The sequence below is a fragment of the Camelus bactrianus genome, chromosome 36 (genome assembly GCF_048773025.1).
Source record: "Camelus bactrianus isolate YW-2024 breed Bactrian camel chromosome 36, ASM4877302v1, whole genome shotgun sequence".
NCBI classification, from domain to species: Eukaryota; Metazoa; Chordata; class Mammalia; order Artiodactyla; family Camelidae; genus Camelus; species Camelus bactrianus.
Genome location: NC_133574.1, coordinates 8,892,369 through 8,912,074, shown reverse-complemented (window position 1 = coordinate 8,912,074; position 19,706 = coordinate 8,892,369). Strand labels below are relative to the sequence as shown.

The 19,706-nt window shown below is 35.8% G+C and overlaps 1 protein-coding gene and 1 pseudogene across 1 annotated transcript; both read left to right on the top strand.

The window, feature by feature from the left end:
- The first annotated feature begins 6,403 nt into the window (after positions 1–6,403).
- Positions 6,404–7,336, top strand: LOC105079702 (olfactory receptor 5M3-like; annotated as a pseudogene).
- Positions 7,337–14,717: 7,381 nt separating this feature from the next.
- On the top strand, positions 14,718–15,659 carry LOC141576157 (olfactory receptor 5M9-like). The gene has a single exon (XM_074358647.1). The coding sequence runs from the start codon at positions 14,718–14,720 to the stop codon at positions 15,657–15,659; it is 942 nt and encodes a 313-aa protein (XP_074214748.1).
- The last annotated feature ends 4,047 nt before the right edge of the window (positions 15,660–19,706 follow it).

Sequence of the window (19,706 nt, the reverse complement as noted above, 5' to 3'; positions counted from 1 at the left end):
GTTAGTTTTGGATTGTATTTCCATAAATCTATTGGGGAAATTGTAGATATTTATTTACTTTTTCTTTTTTTCCTTTATTATTGAAGTGTTTTGGGGTTTGGTGGTAGTAGAAAGCAGCTGAACCCTCATTGGTTCTAGCACATGCATTTGTAACTTGTCATCCATTTTATATCTGTTTTTAAAATTAACACATCATCAATATAACAGATGCCCTGAATTGTGTTTTTTTTTTTTAATGATATTGTTACCTCTGTTTCAAAATACTTTTACTTAAAAGATGAGAACAATTTCAGGCACAAATTGCTGATTTTGATTGTAAATGCACAAAATCTATAACATTTCTTGTCAAGATTGAAGTCCTGTTCATTTTCTTTTATTTAACAATATTTTGTCAAGAAATTTAAAAAATAAAGCAGGATTTTCACAAATAAAGCAAAATCATGCATGCATTATATATGTGTATATACATGTATATATACCTGTTACACATCCATCCACATGTACATGTATGGATATTTCTGTTTGTACGTGTGTGTGTGTGTTTGCGTGGAGGCGTGTGTTTCAGAGTAGTCAACCTGATCAGGACTTTGCAGGAGTTGCTACTTAGGATTTTCCAAAGGATCAGACTAGTTGCAACATGAATTAACCAACATAATGATGTCATTTATTACACTTTACGTTGTATTATATGCAGTCTCGTACTGCATTATTTCCCTGCCCACTACATTTAGTGTATAACTCCAAACGGCCTACTTCACCCACAACAGAACTGCTTTCTCTACTTAGCTCTCTCCTGACCACAGATTGTAAAACTTAGTCCACTTGAAAACCAAGAGATTTTAAAGCTTGTTATGGCCAGCTGTGTTATTTTAACAATTATAAACAAACTGTATGTGGGGAGGGTATAGCTCAAGTGGTAGAGCACCTGCTTAGCATGCATGAGGTTCTGGGTTCAATCCTTAGTATCTCCTCTAAAAAAAGTAAGTAAACTTAATTACCACCCCCTCACTGCCAAAGTAAAACAATTTAAAATATAATAACAAATAAATAAAATATAAAAATAAAATATTTTAAATAAATAAATAAACTGTATAACCATTCACATAACAGCTCATGCAATGGATACATATATTAGAATATTTATGCTTAATTTTAACAATTTAGAATTTCTTTTTTTGCATGTGGTCTGAAGCAAGAAACTAATACTAATTTTCATAAAATATTAATTGCCACTTGTTTTTTTTAATAATCTTCTTATCCCTGATAATTTTAAATGCCAGTAATATTATACGTCAACTTGTTTCTTTTTCTCTTAGTTCATCCCCCATCATTCTATTCTGTTCTTTAATTAATTAACGACTCATTCATCTAACAAATATTAGCTGAGTGCCTATTATGTACCAGGCACTGTTTTAGTTATTTGTTATCAATGAGCAAAACAGAAAAAGAAATTCTTGATCTCATGAGTCTAGGAGTGTGAGACATAGTGTAAACAATTAGCATAATATATAAATAAATCATATAGTATGTTAGATACGTTATGGTGAAATCTGGAAAAAATATCGTGATATAAAGGAGCAAAAGAGTGCTTCTAATTTAGTCACGGGAATAAAGGTAGATTTCTTTGAGATGATAACTGAGCAAAAAACCTCTGCAGGTGGTTTAGAGCTGAGGTACGTAGTTGTGTGCTAGATCATAATTTTAGTTTCAGGGACTCATACTTGTTTCATCTTTCACTGGAAAAGCAGAGTCACACAGATCGTGAAGTACAGAACACGGGACTGGCTTATGCAGGTTAAGTGAAACCATCACCAGGTTTAGTGTGATGCAAACTCAAAGCAAATCATGTCATTTGATCCCAGGACACCTTCAAAATAACTTGAGTTTGAGTTTGGGGAAAAATAAAATTGTGCAAATTGTAAAAAAAGTAAAATAAAATAAAAACCACAAATCTCATCAGTATGTGTTCCTCTGAAGATGCACTTTCCCCAGGATCATTTCTGGTGAAAGCCTCTTAATTGCTTCTTTTTTCTAATGTAAACATTTAAGGAAAACTTCTGTGTCCTTCCAGTTTCTCTTTTGCCTGGTTCATGTTGTTTGCCATCTCTTCTACAGCCTCCACTGTTCAATTCTGTATTCTTTCGGGGAACACTTCTCTTCATTCTGAGGTTGGTACACAAATGCATCGATCTGGAACTGGAAAATGAAGGTTGCATCTTGAATTTTATTTACATTTATTCTTTATCACTAACATTAACATGAATTATTTCATAAATGTTATCTATGTGTAGATTTGTATTTCTGTGTGTCAGAGAGAGAAATAGAAAGAAATTTTCTATAGAGATTTGATTATTTGATTATTGCAAACTATTAATGGAAGCTACAGTTTCTAGGAGTGCATTTAATATTTAATAAAAATTGTGCCTTGAATATTTATTATGTGTTAGTGTGTAATAAATCTTTTCATATTCACAAACACACAAAGAAATTAATACTGTTATTATTGTTACATCATATTAGTATAGTGAAATTATAAACAAAACAAGAGTAATCCTGTCCAAGTTCTTAAATAAGTCATGGAGCCAGAATTCAGCCAATGTCTGAAAAAGCAACAGAATGAAATACTTAATAATTTCTCATGCCTGAACCTGAAGGAGAAAGAATCCACATTCATGTGTAACTTAATTTGAAATACAAAATGCTGCAACATGGCTGTTTGGGTACATCTGCTTTGCCCAGAGATGGCGAGGAAAATCCTGTAAGTGCTTCTCAGTTCCCCAGACCCTCCATTCTTCCCCAGACCTCACACCCACTAAGATCAGAGCTGATCATTCCGCTTTGCTGTGAGCTCACCATCACTCTGTATCATCTGGCTAATCACCATGCAAGTTTACATGGATTTAATTTTTGCAAAGTACTAACAACACTACTTTTTTATATCTTCTTTTTTTTTCTCAGGCATCCTTGGTTGCCTGTAATTAGATCTAGTTTTCAAACAAGAATTCCTCTAATGCTAATCTTTGATAAATGCAAGAGTGCGAAAACCATGGGCAGCCCAGGCACATTCTGCTGACTCGGCATCAGTGCGATCTGTGGAAAGGCTTGTCACCCTGTTCCAGGCACAGACTCTCTCCTTCATCTTTGTATTTCTCCTGTCTTTTGTGATGCTGTCTTAAACAGATCTTCCACTAATTTCTCTTTTTCTATGAACCTGTGAATCTTAAAAAAATCCAATTTTTGTTGTTTAGGGAATTCTTCTATTTCAAAAGTTAATATATTATTTTTTACATTTTTACAAATGAATTAGCATAGTTTGGGCAGTTTACAGATAGATCTGTGATCTGTTTTTCCTGTTCCTGTTCCCATGGACTGAACGTGTTCCCAGGCAGCTCGATATGATCCTACAGCACGTTCAGGACAGATACAGTCCTGCGTCAGTATCTGAGAGGGGTGCATTCCAGGACCCCCGCTGCCTCCCAAGTTACCGAAATCTGCAGATGATCAAGTCCCTTCTATAGAAAGGCGTAGTTTTTGCATATAACTGATGCACACCCTCCCATATAGTTTAAATCATCTCTAGATGATGTCTAACACACAATGCGACGCAAATGTTATGTAAATAGTTTCCATAGCCTGGCAAATTCAAGTTTTGGCGTTTGGAACTTTCTGGATTAAGAAAATATATATTTTCTATTCGAGGTTGTGGAACCTGCAAGAGCGCTGACTGTACTCATAATACGTTTGCTCTCCTTTCCAGACTTCCTAGGCTCCGCTCTAAAGCTGAGCACGTAGCAACACACTACAAAAGCGTACAACCAGCAGAGAGGGAGAATATTTTATCAACTTGTCTTCCTACTTGGTATTACCTGTTTTTTCTTTTTTCCCAAATCTATGACAACAGTTTTTTGAGGGTTAAAACCAAAGTTGAACAACAGGGTTTTAATTTGAGTAGGCATCAATATTTAACAAAATAGTTAAAAAATAATTTATCTCTATGTCAGAATGATTCCACGGAAGTTCAAAAAATAAAAAGATGTGAAGATTTGGGTTGTCACAGGCGATATATATGAATACAGAAGCAGGTTGTGACTCACTTGCTCCACACTGTCAAGAGAAAACCACACCATCACCATATTCCCTCAGTCGCCTGTCGTAACGCAACTGGTTTATAATTTTGTTTGCATTAGTTTCCATTTTTTTAGCTTTATAAGTGCCACACGTGGTTACTGAGCATATCTGAGAAACTTTGGAATAAAAAAATGCCCCAAAACAAAAAAATACTTCCATATTACTACTTTCCACCTCGTGATTTGAAGTCACCTTTTATTTCCTAAAGACTCACAAATATATTCCTTTAAGGAGATAATGTAAGTTTTATAACATGAATGATAAATTGGTAGATACATAATTTTAGTAAATTTATTAATACACATACTATGACTCATAAGCTGAGCAATAGCAAACCAAGCGCTTGATTTAATCTTTAATATAATTTTAAGGAAACTCTGCTTTAGGCATAGATTGATGCCAAACTATTATCCAAAGTGATCACATGTGTTCTCTAAGATTTAATGTGTCTGTGTCTAACTACGTATTCTTAAATCCAAATGGTCATGTCAAATTGACCATCGAAAACTCTTCGAGGGGAGAATGAGTTCCATAAAGGTGACATGAGGCCTTGGGATGGGGAGTTGGGTGGATGGGGAGAAGAAACCAAAATTATACAGAAAGAATGGTATTCTTTACATCACAAAACAAAAGATTTTATCTTTTCCAATTTTAACTCTTATTATTCCTAATATTTTTAAGCCATGAGTTAATGCTTCAATTTTTTACTAATTAGCCTAAGACCCAGGAGTCATTTGTCAGTCTAATTTACTTGGGTTCATAGCATTCTCCTTTCTCATGAAAACCTTTTCTTTCCAAAAGGGGTGAGTAGAAGGCAGTGGATTACCTTCGTGAATAGAGTCTATTTATTTTCACTCTGGCAATGAGGTCATCTTCTTACCTGCTGTGATCTTTCTTGGTCATAACCCTAAGATAACTTTGGATACGCATCAGAGGGTAGTTGCACAAAGTATAATCCTGGAGGTAAAAACAAGGATTTGGGGAATAATCAAATGACATTTAGCCTTTGGAGAGCATGGCACAGTCCCAAATCCAACAAACTTATTGCCCTGTTGCAAAGCTCTCTCAGGAATCTTTTTTGATAGAATTACTCCCTGTGTTCCAAAGAACTTCAATGTTTGCTAATTTTGAGGAACTCTCTCTCTCTGTCTCTCTTTTTGCTTTATTATTCTCTCTCCTTTCCTTCATTTTTAAGCTAAGTCAATGCCAGCTAGACTAAGTATAATAGAATTCTTTCCCACACAGCTTCTCAGTTTACCTTTACTAGATAAGTCATGTGTCTCTAAGAGTTTGCAGAAGATACAAAGATTTCTCATTATCTGATGAATGAACCCTTGTGGATTTTTCTCCACAATACCTATTAACAGCATACACAGCACTAGTGTTTCTATAGGAAAATAATTTTGGAAATATTGTTCTAGAAAAATGTTCCTATGATACAACCTGTATCCAGGAAGAACTCCATTGATCACCAAAGAAAAGACAAACATTCCCCATTTTCTGCCTCCAGCATAACTCTATAAGAGTACACCATGGTTTTAGAAAGACCATTGACATCAACACCACTCTAAATAAACATTGATCTCCTGGTCTTACTTCTATTTGACTCTCCATAATGTAAGAGCAGATGATGTCTAGTCGATTACAATTACACGTTAGAGATGCCAAGAGTCCATGTCCAGGTACTGTGCACAATGTAGGAATGTGTATAAATGGCTTACACCTTTATTTTGATGACTGCTGTGATCAGTTCATCCCTCTTTAAATGAGTCCAAGGATGAGGTTAGGTTAAAAATAATTTTTATTTGACATTTAGGGCTGGTGAATTATTTGATTGACTTCCTTCTCTAATCATGGAGAATATGCTTATAATGAAACAGAGATAAAATAGTAATTTTGAGTGATGATAAAAAGAGAACTATAGCCCTCCAAAATATCTTCAAAATATGAAAATACCGAACTAGCCAGTGTTGGAAACAAGGGATGTTGAAGAAGTGGTCTTGGAAATTTGGCAAATTCACTATCAAGTACTAGTGTGTTTCAATCACGTTTTGTACACATGTTATGTAAGTGGGGCTCTGTTACGTTAGCAAGTGCTCAGAAATGATTTGCTGAAAAGAGTAGCAAAATGCAGTCATAGATGTTTAATAAAGAAAAAATGAAAAAAGGCATGGATAAAAATGTAAATTAATACATGGTCACTATGTGATTTTGAAATTTATTTCCTTTTAGTATCACAGGGATTTGTAGCTAATATTGACCCAGAACTGAGAAAATGCTCAATTTCACCGATGTGACAGAGTTTATTCTCTTGGGACTCACCAGTCATCAGGAATGGCAAGTAGTCTTCCTCATCATTTTCCTGGTGGTCTACATCATCACCGTGGTGGGTGATATCAGCATGATCGTGTTAATTGAGGTCAGTCCACAGCTCAGCAGCCCCATGTACTTTTTTCTAAGTCATCTGTCATTTGTGGATGTGTGGTTTTCTTCCAATGTCACCCCTAAAATGTTGGAAAACCTGTTATCAGAGGCAAAAACTATTTCTTATGCTGGTTGCTTGGTACAGTGTTTCTTCGTTATAGCCCTTGTCCACATAGAGATTTTTATTCTCGCTGTGATGGCCTTTGACAAGTACATGGCAATTGGTAACCCTCTGCTCTATGGCAGCAAAATGTCAAGGCTTGTCTGAATGCGACTGATTTCTTTCCCTTACATGTCTGGTTTTCTGATGAGTCTGGCAGCAACGTTATGGACACATGGCTTGTACTTCTGTGGGAAAATTGAGATCAACCACTTCTACTGTGCAGACCCAGCTCTCACCAAGATGGCCTGTGCTGGGACCTTTGTTAAGGAATATTCGATGATCATACTTGCAGGCATTAACTTCACTTATTCTCTAATCGTAGTGATCATATCTTACCTGTTTATTCTCATTGCCATTCTGAGGATGCACTTGGCAGACGGGAGGCGGAAGGCCTTTTCCACCTGTGGCTCCCATTTGACAGCAGTCGTCATATTTTATGGAACTCTTATTTTCATGTATCTCAGACATCCCACTGAGGAGTCTGTGGAGCAGGGGAAAATGGTGGCTGTGTTTTACACCACGGTGATTCCCATGTTGAATCCCATGATCTACAGCCTCAGGAACAAAGATGTGAAGGAGATCATGAGCAAAGTGATCTTCAGAACATTTTTAACTAAATAAAATAGAAAGTTTAAATGCCTGATGAGACCCATGGCTCAGTAAAAGGTGAATAAATTAACCATTTCTCCTGAATAATTTTGAGGAAATTTGTCATTTTTGTTTTCAATGAACAGACAAAGATACTATATAATCCAATAGGGAAGAATGGTGTAAGGACAAAAGAAGCACATTATAAACAAGACTCCCTGGTTCTATAATGCATGAAACCATGCTGACAATGTCATTTGTTATTTTTCCTTCCACAAAATAGTAGATTATTTTGTAACTGGAAATATTTTTTTTATGGACTTTCAGTATTTTAAAAGCCCACTCTTTGAATTCTGATTTTAGAAGAAGTATTATGGTCCCTTCTTGCAACTAAAATAGGCATTGACACAGGATATATGTTATTACTTTTAAATGCTTAAATTGACTATTATTTCACAATAAGTCACGGGTATTTTTTTCTTTCCTATTTTATGTCTTTTTAAAATTTTTATTGAAGAAGAGCTGGTTTACAATGTGTTAATTTCTGATGCATGACATAGTGATTCAGCTATTTATATATATATTCCTTTTCATATTTTTTTATTATAAACTATTAACATAATATTGAATGTATTTCCCTGTGCTATTCAGTAGGACTTTATCGTTTATCTATTTTATATATAGTAATTAGTATCTGCAAATCTTGGTCTCCCGACATCTCTTCACCTTCCCACCCCCCTGGTAACCATAGTTTGATTTTTATGTCTGGGAGTCTGTTTCTAGTTTTTAAATAAATCTATTTGTGTCATTTTTAAAAATTTCACATATAAGTGATATCATATGGTATTCTTCTTTCTCTTTCTAGGTTACTTTATGTATTATGATGTTCTCAAGGTCCATCTATGTTGGTGTAAATGGAATTATTTTATCCTTTTATATGGCTGAGTAGTATTCTATTGTACATGTGTGATATATATATACATATATGTATGTGTATATATTTATAGAGAGAGAGAGTGGGAGAGAGAGAGAGACAGAGAGAGAACATCTTCTATATTCAATCATTTGTTGATGGACATTCAGATTGTTTCCATCACTTGGCTATTGTATATAGTGCTGCTATGAACACTGGTGAGCATATGCCTTTTTTAATTAGAGTTTCATTTGGATATGTACCCAGGAGTGGGATTGCTGGATCATATGGTAAGTCTAATTTTAGTTTTTCAAGGAATGATCACACTGTTTTCCATAATGGGTGCACCAGGCTACATTTCCACCAACAGTGTAGGAAGGTTTCCTTCTCTCCACAGCCACTCCAGCATTTATCATTTGTGGACTCTTTAATGATTGACATTCTGACTGATGTGAGGTGATACCTCATTATAGATTTGATTTGCATTTCTTTGATAGTTAGTGATATTGAGCATTTTTTTATGTGCCTTTTAGCCATTCGTATGTTTTCATTGGAGAAATGCTCATTTAGGTCTTCTGCTTTTTAGATTGGGTTGTTTGTTTTTTGTTATTGAGTTGTACTGGCTGCTTGTATATTTTGGAAAGCCCTTGTTTAAAATATGGTTTTAAAGCATTTTAATACCTGTGAGCAAATGGATTTAAATGTTTCATTTTGAAAGCACAGTTTTCACTTAAAAAATTAAATTGATATTCATGCAGAATATTTTGCACATTTGTGACTTAGATACAGTACTTAATATTTTAAAATAACTTTTGTATTTGAAAGAAATAAAATATTGGGGGTGTCTATCTGTCATTAACATTGACATGTACTGATATAATATATTAATATAATCTGGTTCTCTCTTGCACCTCATTTAGGCAAGTATAAGCATGAGGCAACAACCATACAACTTGAACTTCCATAAAGTTTCTATGTCCTCTAATAAAAATAAATAAATGAATAATAAATAATCTGCTCTCTTGATTTAAAAAATACATAGCTACTGAAAGTTCAATCACACATTTAAATGATGCATTTAAGTAATCATAAATTGATCTACAAAGATGTAAATATAAATGAGATTGGTGCAGTGTGAGAACAAACATTCTTCTTTTGCCATTTTTGAGATTTTATTTTCCTTAAGGGAAACCAGTGATGCATATGAACTCATTTCCACATACAAGCACATACATCATGGTCAAAATTTAACAGCTATTTGCATATAAATAAATTGCTTATTCAGATTAAATTATAATAATATTACTTTGCTTAGAGTTGTAAAACTTAAACCCCTAAAAGAATTTAATATTTTATTTACTTATTGTTACTTTTAAGTGAGTTAAAAGTAATTTCTTTTGGCAGTAAAACCACTAATTCACCATTTATTGGAAAACTCTACATACCAAATTAGTTGCTGATTACTAACAAATTTTAAAATATGGTTTTAAAGCATTTTAATACCTGTGAGCAAATGGATTTGGATGATCTTTGTTACATCTTTTTCTTCAAAAGCAAACTGCTTTATCTACTTACTTTCTGGAGTGTTGGTTTAGTGTTACATGAAGAATGATGACAGCAAGGTAAACGGTTCACTCATGTTCCTGGTTTGAGTTTCCAGATTTCAAAGGAATTTGTGGGTGACCTTGATCTAATCATTACTTGTTATTCATCCAGTTAACTTTTAGGTTCTAGTGTCTGACTCCGAGATCTCTTCTGGCTCATAATTTCCATGAGTTTGGATTCTTGAGCAGAACGTAAAGCAATTTTGCCATTTGCTGAAAATTCAGGATAGTTTTGTAAAATACTTATAAAACTACACCTTAATGTTACATTCATTTCTACATCTATCAACATCATTACATTTCAGCATTTCCAACATAAAGTGTATTTATCTTTCTCTGTCACTCTCTCTGTATTTTGCTCTCTCCAACACACACACACACACACACACACACACACACACACACACACACACACTTTCTTCTTTTTAAATGTACATTTACTTGAGAGAGTTCATTATACATTATAATAGCATGGTGCCAAAGAGTTCACCAGATGCACTGTCTTCATAATGAGTGAGAAGGAACTTAGGAGTTGTGGGTACTCAGGGATAAAGAATGCAGAAGAAAACTTTGCCTGAGCATTATTTTGCAGATGAACTTGGGGTAGTATATAGTTTAGAGTTTATGAATGATCCACATTGGCATTCTGTTTCTTTAACCTGTTAGCTACCTAAACTTGGTAGAAAAACTTAACCTCGGAGTTATTTTATGTATGCATATTTTTATCCTTCAACATAACAATGATATTGACCACAGTCCTACAGAGGTGGCAACTTCATACTTGTGAACTGTTTATAAGAGAAAATGCAAAAAGAATTTCAAGTCTTTGAGAGCTTTGTACAAGACAGACATTGTCCTGAGAGTTAGCCCTATGTTATCTGAGATCCCCGCCCCAGCCTAGGAGATAGTAGTCTCACATTCTGCAGATGAGAACTGAAGCTGAGAATTGTTACTCACCCAATGACACATAATTAAAGTGCAGAGTTAAGAAGGTTTGATTCCTGATCCTTCTGACATCAAAGTCAATGCTCTACTGACTCCCAGAAGAGCCTCAATTAAGTGAGACAAGTTGTTCTACTATAATCAACTTCTTCACCAATGACCTCTACTTTTACTCATTCTCTGCAGATGTTTCCAAATGGTCTTTGAGGCATCTGCCATGTGTCTAACATTCATGAGATGCGTAGGGGAAGCATTGCTGTGATGGTCTCTCCTGAGAGATGATGCTTACTAGAAATGTAGCATAACAGACATGAAAACGACTGACCAAAAGCTTATAATGCAAACCATGACTGTTTTTCTTAGGTGCATAATTGCCAGGTGTGAATGGAAGGGAGCAGAACCCATGTGAAGGTGGGAGAGATTAAACCATTATATTAAGAATTTTGATTTCTTAATTTTAGAACCATAAAAAGTAGTCTTCTGATTAACACTCCTTAACTTCTCTTACCCCTGAGATGTTTCTAGAATTTTAAGTATCGCTTCTTTCATAATTACCTGGGTAGTTCCTTGGGGAGATGCTCTCAGTCCTATCAGTGTTTAAGGTTTTATTATAAATAGTGAGTCATTATCATTTGGTTTTCTCACTGCTGAAGGTAGGTCTGCAAATTTTACACTCTTTACAATACAGATTAATGCAGTCACATCTTTTAATTTTTATTCTTGTTTTGAAGAGTAGACTAAAACCTCATTTGTAGACATATTGGTTATCACAGGGTTTTATTGTGTGGAAATATATTACAGGGAAATAGTCTTATTTGTATCCACAGTTATTTAAAACTTCATATGTGTGATCTAGCTACAATGGGGATTAACAAAAAAATTATCCTGCATTATTTATCCTTTTACCTCTTCTCTACAATGACCATTGATTTTCACATTGTGTTTTAAAATAAATGTGGATGGAGTTGAAGATTTTGTGTCAGTGGAAATGATTAGAGCAGTAATTATACCTTCACTGTTTCTCTTCATGAGAAATTCCAAAAACATTATTAAAATTCATTTTTAAAACTCATATGTTACACATGCTATATTTTTAATTGTTTAATAGATGATGCACACTTATATAATAAATTGGCTCTATCCCAGAAGTCACTTGACCTTCTGATCCTAGGACTCCGGGATCGCCTAACCTTGAGTGGTAGCGTGAAGCAGTGGTCCATTTACTCTGTAGTTCAGCCTGCTCTAGGGTCATGCAAAGCTCTTCTGGTTCATCAAGAATGAACTATTCAAAGGATAATATTCTTCTTTTTTGGAGGATACTCAAACTGAAAATTTAAATGTAAAGAAATAGAATATTGGAATAGGTTATCAAAGAGGCAGCAATATAAGATTATTAAGGATACAACATGGAAGTCGAATTAATTGGTTTGCATCTCAGTCTGACCAATTAGCAGATGTCCGATCCAGGGAGACCTTAGCCTTTCAGTGCTTCATTTTCCACAGTTTTAGATTGACTACATGAATAGTACCTGGTCCATCGGAACTTTACATGCAAAAGGTTTAGTAAGCACTCAACAAAAATTAGCTATTCTTACTCATATTTTAAAGCTCAGACAGTTGCCACTAAAACAATCTTTCCTAGAGGCTTTAATAATATTGGAATACTGTAATGCATTACATAAAGCTGATCTAGAGATCAGGACACTTTAAAAAATCTGAAGTGTGAATATTGCTGAGTATCAGTTATATTTAACAGCTAAGCCGGGCAGTTTAAAGAGTTCCAAGATGAATGAGACAAACGCTACTATCACAGAGCTAGCGATTATGTGTAGAGAAAGAAAAATGCACATATCACGCAGGAAGCAAAATTGGAGAAGTAGTTTTAGTCTATGTTTCTTAGATGCTTTGATGCTTTTGTTAAATATATTTTATGCTTAGTAGTACCATTAACCCAGTCAGACTCTGTTGATCAGAGAACTATGGGCTCATCGAGCAGGGTCAGGAGTTTTCACACAGGAAAATCCCCGGCCTTAGCTCTGCTTCCTGACCGGAGTCTGCATCTCTCATTTGGCTGAGTATTTCCGCACTTAAGAGAAGCCAGATGATCTACAATCATGGAAATCTACAGTAAGGGGGAAGCCAGATCAGAAATGAAACTTCAGTGCCTCCTATCTTATGTGCCCAATTTACTTTATATGTGGTGTATTTCATCCCCATGTGAATAATCAGAGATGGGAAAATAGTTCATAAAGACTAATTAACTTCCTCAATGTCCTCTGCTATGGATTGGAGGGGATCGTGATATAATCATAGAATTTACACACTGTTTAATGTTAAAGGAATGGCTCTAGAAACACTCTTTTTCAACATGGCAAGCTAAGAGTTCCTTTTGCATTTTCATTCTCTTCTTCCCCATATTTCTACATGGCTGGCTTCTTCTCACTAAGTAAAAGAATCATATTTTCAAAGAGATCTTCTATCACCCCGTCTGCATCCTGCATCTCCTTATTTCTGATCCCATTGGCAAACAGTGTATTTGTCACTGTGGCTCCAATCCCTGAAGTATCTCACTTGTATATTTATCCTTTACTTCTTTTCAGTGAGAATAAATTATGATGCAGGCCAGAATCCTGTATATCTTGTTTAACCTCCTATTTCCAGAATTTAGAATACTTCTAGATGTAACAAATATATCTGACATATAACTGGCTTTGATGTTTGTAAAATGAATTAACCTAAGCAATTACAAGCAAAGACCCATTTATATGTCAGTAACATCCCCTTCAAACACAATTAATATGGAGAGCTTAAATTCCCAAGATGATGGTAATTATACAGATGCAGCCTTAAGGACTCACAGCAAATTTTTATTTCTTAGAGAAGTCAACAGGGGAAATGTATTAAAAGGAGAAAGATTTCTTGGGAACATTTTCCTTGTGGTGACATTAAATTTGAATATAAATAGGCATAGAATTGATTGTTCCTGAAAACCAGTGGAATCTGAAATGAGAGACAATAATTATTAAAATGTGTCACCTCAATTTTACCTCATGGCATTTGTCTAGGTACTTATCTATTCACATAATTCTGATGTTGAGTGCTATGTGATTTAACCACCTGTAGTTTACATTTTTTTTTTAAGATAACAAAAGGTAGTAGAGCCTATGCTTTTAAATACCTCTCACCTTACCCTGGTAGTAGCAGTCATCAAGCAAGTATAATGTAAGGCTAAACAAACTAAAATGTGATTAGGAATTTCAAATGTCGAAAGCATGTGGTATCATATACTGGCATAACGTAGGACTAATATGTCAATACCTAGGTTATAATACCAGCGTATAAGACCACTGTCCCATAAGATTATATAAATAAGAGGCTACTGTCCAAAGCATGTGAAAATAGGTCAGTTAATGTCACATGTGTGTTGGTATTTTTACTGACATTGAGAGCCAGCTATCATACTGGAAGATAGCATTCAGTGGAGTTTCAGAGGATCCACTCTACTGACTTGCCTGTGAGTACTAAGTGGCTAGCTGACCTGAGTGAACACTTAACACTGATGAGTCTCCAGCTGTTTTCTAAAAAGCAATATATTGGAATGGATTTAGTCATTCTCTGACAACTCTCAGTCTGGCTTTAGTCTTATCTGAGCCCTGGGATGTTAACATTATGGTAATAATTTACCAAATATAAATATATAGTTCTAGTAATATATGAATGCAATTGTCTGCTTTAGGACTAAGAAACTGATATAAATATTGATGGTCATTACCTATAAGACCTACTAAAGGAAATAATTGTGCCTAGATATTCTTTTATGGGACACTGTGTGAAATATACATTAATTTTTTCAATTATTTTAATTAGAATACAGATGCACGTGACTCAAGACTTCCAAGAATAAAACAAATCCATTTTTTTTCTTTCCCCCACAGACAGTACAGACTGGGTCTCCATGAAGGCAATGCCAAGTTTCACAGATGTGAGAGAGTTTATTCTTCTGGGGTTGACCAGTCGTCAGGAGCTTCGGGTTCTCCTTTTTGGGGTGTTCCTAGTAGTTTACATGATCACTCTGTTAGGGAACATTGGTATGATTATTTTGATCAGCATCAGTCCCCAGCTTCAGACCCCTATGTACTTTTTCTTAAGTCACCCGTCTTTTGTGGATGTGTGGTTCTCTTCCAGTGTTACTCCCCAAATGCTGGAAAACTTATTATCAGAGACAAAAACCATCTCCTACGTGGGGTGTCTGGTGCAGTGTTACTTTTTCATCACCTTTGTCCATGTGGAGGTATATATCTTGGCTGTGATGGCCTTTGATCGCCACATGGCCATCTGCAACACTCTGCTTTATGGCAGTAAAATGTCCAGGACTGTCTGTGTTTGGCTCATCTCTGTGCCTTATGTCTATGGATTCTCTGTTAACCTGATATGCACCCTGTGGACATATGGCTTGTACTTCTGTGGAAATTTTGAAAATAACCACTTCTATTATGCTGACCGTCCTCTCATCAAGATTGCCTGTGGTGGGGTCCACATCAAAGAATACACCATGATAGTTATTGCTGGGATTAACTTCACGTATTCCCCCTCAGTGGTCCTCATCTCCTATATCCTCATCGTAATAGCTATGATATGCATGCACTCTGCTGACGGGAGGAAGAAGGCATTCTCCACCTGCGGGTCCCACTTGACGGCTGTTACCATGTTTTATGGGACTCTCATATTTATGTATCTCAGGAGGCCCACTGAAGAGTCTGTGGAGCAGGGGAAAATGGTAGCTGTGTTTTATACCACAGTGATTCCCATGCTGAATCCTATGATCTACAGTTTGAGAAACAAAGATGTGAAAGAGGCAGTCAACAAAGCAATCATCAAGGCAAACTTGGGGCAGTGAAACTGCAATAGATATTTCTGAGTATGTTGCTACTTGTGATAAGTGTGCAGTCATGAAAGTTCCTAGCTCAATAGAGACTGTCTAAAGGCAACTTTTACATATACTGAGCTCCATTCTAACCCAGTGAGGCTTTTACCCCATGAATGGCCTCTAAGTACCAAGATTGTTACTCCGCATATGCACCTATATTATTCAAACTGACATATTACACATTCACAGTGTGTTTAAAATTGTGCAGTCACTGGAGGACTCATAAATAAGTTGAGATAAATACATGGTGTTTTGGAGATATCTTTGTTAGAGTTGAACATGATTTCTACGATGTTTTCTTTACTCAAATTTCATAAGAAATATATAATTTCATGAGGAAAATAATAGGAATTCATCTTTATTCCCTGATTACAGAATGCTGATGGACCCTGATTTACCAAATAACTTTTTGATAATGTTCATACACACACAGACTTTAGATAACAAAGTTGTATTCAGAATCTTCAACTAGTGTTGTAACACAGTCCTAAGTTTTGTTCTCGGTATGTATAGCTTGATAATTATCAACACATTTTGTGTGTCAAACAATCTGTTTACTTACCCTGATTCTACTCCTTAGCATGGATTCTGGTTAGTTTTCTTGGTTTTAAAGTGTGATATATTTATGACATAAGACTTTCCTGTCTTCATCATAATAAAAAAAAATGAACCAATATGAGCTTTCTGATATTTAAAAATCTAACCTTTGGTCATAGCCTTCATTCTATTAAACCTTTGGTTGATATGATTTGAAACTATTGTTTGGTTCCAATTTCTTCTCATGAATGTTACATTCTTTGGTTCTGTTTTAGCAGCTTAAGTCAAGCTTTCAGGGCTTACAGTGGATCAACCAGATAAGAAGCCCTGTTCAACTAAAAGCCATTGCACTGGGTATGCATTAAACTATGGTCAATACAGCTCAAAATGGTATCCACCAGGACCCAGTTAAAAGTTCTTAAAATCTCACTGTTCCATTTATACAGATTGGTACCCACTTAATCTACATTCATTCTTGCTACAGGAAGAATACAGACTTTTCTGCCCTTAATGACTCTCATCAGCATAAAGGTGAATGGGAAGTAGAAGTAATTTCTGATGATTGAGTTTATTCTTGGGACTAAAGAAGCCCTGTTTACTTACCCTGATTCTACACAGGGCTAATTGAATTAAAAGGAGTGCACAGTGAAAAATGTGCAGGAAGACTCTGAGAAGTAACATATGGTTTTGGAAACACCACTGGGAGGATAGACTAATTGAAGCACAGAAAGTATGGTTGCTCAGGCTAATTTACTAATTAACCATAAGCCACTTTCCTTCCAATTGGATCTGAGAAAAGGTAGCTGATGGGAGGAGGGATGTTCTTTTTCACAAATTTAGGTTCTGAGTAGGAAGAAAAATTACCATTAATTGCTATTGGAAATTATATTAACAAAGTGGATTTCTTTTTTATGTTGTTAAACCACCCAAATTTGGTTCTAAAGAGTTCATGTCAATGTGGTGTCAAAATAAGACCACTCAAGAAACTTTTGCTTTCACAGAGATTGGCACTATAGCCTGGCATTCTAAGACCATATTTTCTCTGATCCTTATGGCAGAAATATTCCTTAAGGTCCACTATTTTATTTTTACTTTTAGAAATAAAACACTAGCCCTCCAGCTGTTAACCACAGTTGCCCTCATTTCTATTAGCCAGGTAGCTAACGTTGTTGCAAATGTTTTGGCAATGAGCTGTCAGTAGAAAGATATGCCTAAAACCCAAGGTCATTTCCTCAAGTCAAAGCCACTAGATGTGGACTTTTTCCCTTCTCTTCCTTCTTGAAAATGTTGCCACTGAAATGGTTGCTGTAGACTGAGAAAAGAAAGCCACTTATGGAGGGTCTAATTGCCTAACCCAAACCCCATAACTCACACTGTCCCCTGAGAAAGGAATCAAATCCTATCTCACTAAGTCACTGCATTTTAGGAGTTTGCTCCTTACAGAGTGTGGCTATAGCACTGAAGTTGTTCTTATAATTCTTTCCAGAAACATGGTCCTTAGCACCTGGCCTCTGCATCTGACCACTTCCCAGGGTAAATGTTGCCTTGAGGATGAATGTCTCCTCAGAAAACGTCTGTTCTGACACTGAGTATACTGAGCAAAGAGGGAACCTGGTTCTCTGTCTTAGCCAGAAGGAGGGAAAAATCAACATCTGGTCTTAGATGATAGGTTGTATCCCCTTTTCCTAACTACCTGGTGAGTCCTTGGACCTGTCATTACCTCCAGCTGTCCATTTAGTTGGTCTTGAATCCCTTTGGCCCCAGCTTCTAGGTGGCTTCTCCTCACTAGTCTTTGCAGGCACTTACAAGTCTCTTTCACAGGCTCAGGGAATCTCAGCCACCTCCTCTGTGCAGTGTTTGTAGGTGTGGACCGGGTGAGCTTCCATCAGATGTTTTAGACAACACATCTTAGCTCTTCTTATTTGGAATGAGTTGAATTGTGTCCTGATAAAATAAATGTATTCCTTCACCAATTTGCTACAATGCTGTGACTCTGGTTTTTCTATTAGGCTTTTTGTTTCAGTAAACCAGGCTCTACATTGGGGAGGTAAGCTATCAACCTTGCTGCCCCGGGAGCTCTTCAAACCCCTCTGAGCTTTCTTTTGGCAACTGTGTGATTTTGCAGCAACCTCACCTGAATCCACTGTGCTACCGAGAGGAAGGGGCAGCAGATTCCTTTCCAAAGAGTCACTAACCTTTACATCTCACTCACATCACCAGGCACAGGTTGGGCCCTTACTGCTTGCTGCCAGGAAAACGGCTCCTGTGTCGTTAGGAGACCTCTTCTACTTTCCAGTTTTCTGTATAAACTCCGTGATAGTCTCTTCACTGTTCAATACTATGCTTTTGGGATTACAGAACAGGCAAAACAAACACAGCAACAACAAAGGTGCTTTCCTTATTTGAGTTCTTGCCCTTGGCAATTGACAGCCATGACTTCCAAGATTCATTTTTTGGTATGATGCCTCTGCCCCCAAAGGAATTAATTTAGAGCCTGAAAGGCATAATTGTAATTCTGCCTTTCTTCAGAATCTGTACTGTTTGTATCCACTTAGAACACCTCATTGTTGATTTAGTGATAGAGTTGGTGTTGGTTAAGGAGGATGTAAAACTAATTTTTAAGATACTTAATTTAATATAACAATATTGATGTCTTCACAGAAATCTAAATTCTAAATTTAACCATGAACCCTGTCCTAACCTAACTTAGAATAGCAAGCTAAGGTGGATGTCATAGGCTTTTGATTAACTTCTACAATTTCTCTTGCCAGTATTTCCCAAAATACAGCACAAGAAATAATTTCACATAGCACCCAGAGATTGTGTTATTTTAACTTTTTCAGTATTCAGAATTCTTGTTACTTCATGAAGATTTTGGCATGGATTTTTCTCCTTTGCAATGGTTACAAAAAGTTTAGTTTTCAGGTTTATTTAAATAAGTTAGTGAGTCAATTAAAATATATTAAGCAAATAATAAATGTGCCAATATATGAAAAATAATAAAGCATAACATTAACTAAAAGTCAGAAAACACAAACACATGGCTAGTCACTACCATCACACACACACACACACACACACACACACACACACACACACACACACACACACAAAAGCACACACACTACCATATAAAGATAGATAGATAGATAGGCTGATAGATAGACAGATAGACAGGCTGATAGTTAGATAGACAGACAGATAGAGAGATAAACTGACATACCTAGTTACTCTATACATAGTATAGAGTACAATATGTGTATATTATATATACTGTGGTATATATGTATTTGCTTAATTCAGCAACTTCTCAGGGTACTAGCTTTGTATCAGACACTACTTCCCACAGGGTTTTTAAACAACCCTCTCTTTAATTTTTTCAGAGCTCTATTGTTTCTGCAATTTCCAAGACTATGAAGTCATTTAAGTGGGGCAAAATCTGGTAAGTCATCTGTGAAAGTCTCTGTTGCCATACTGTTT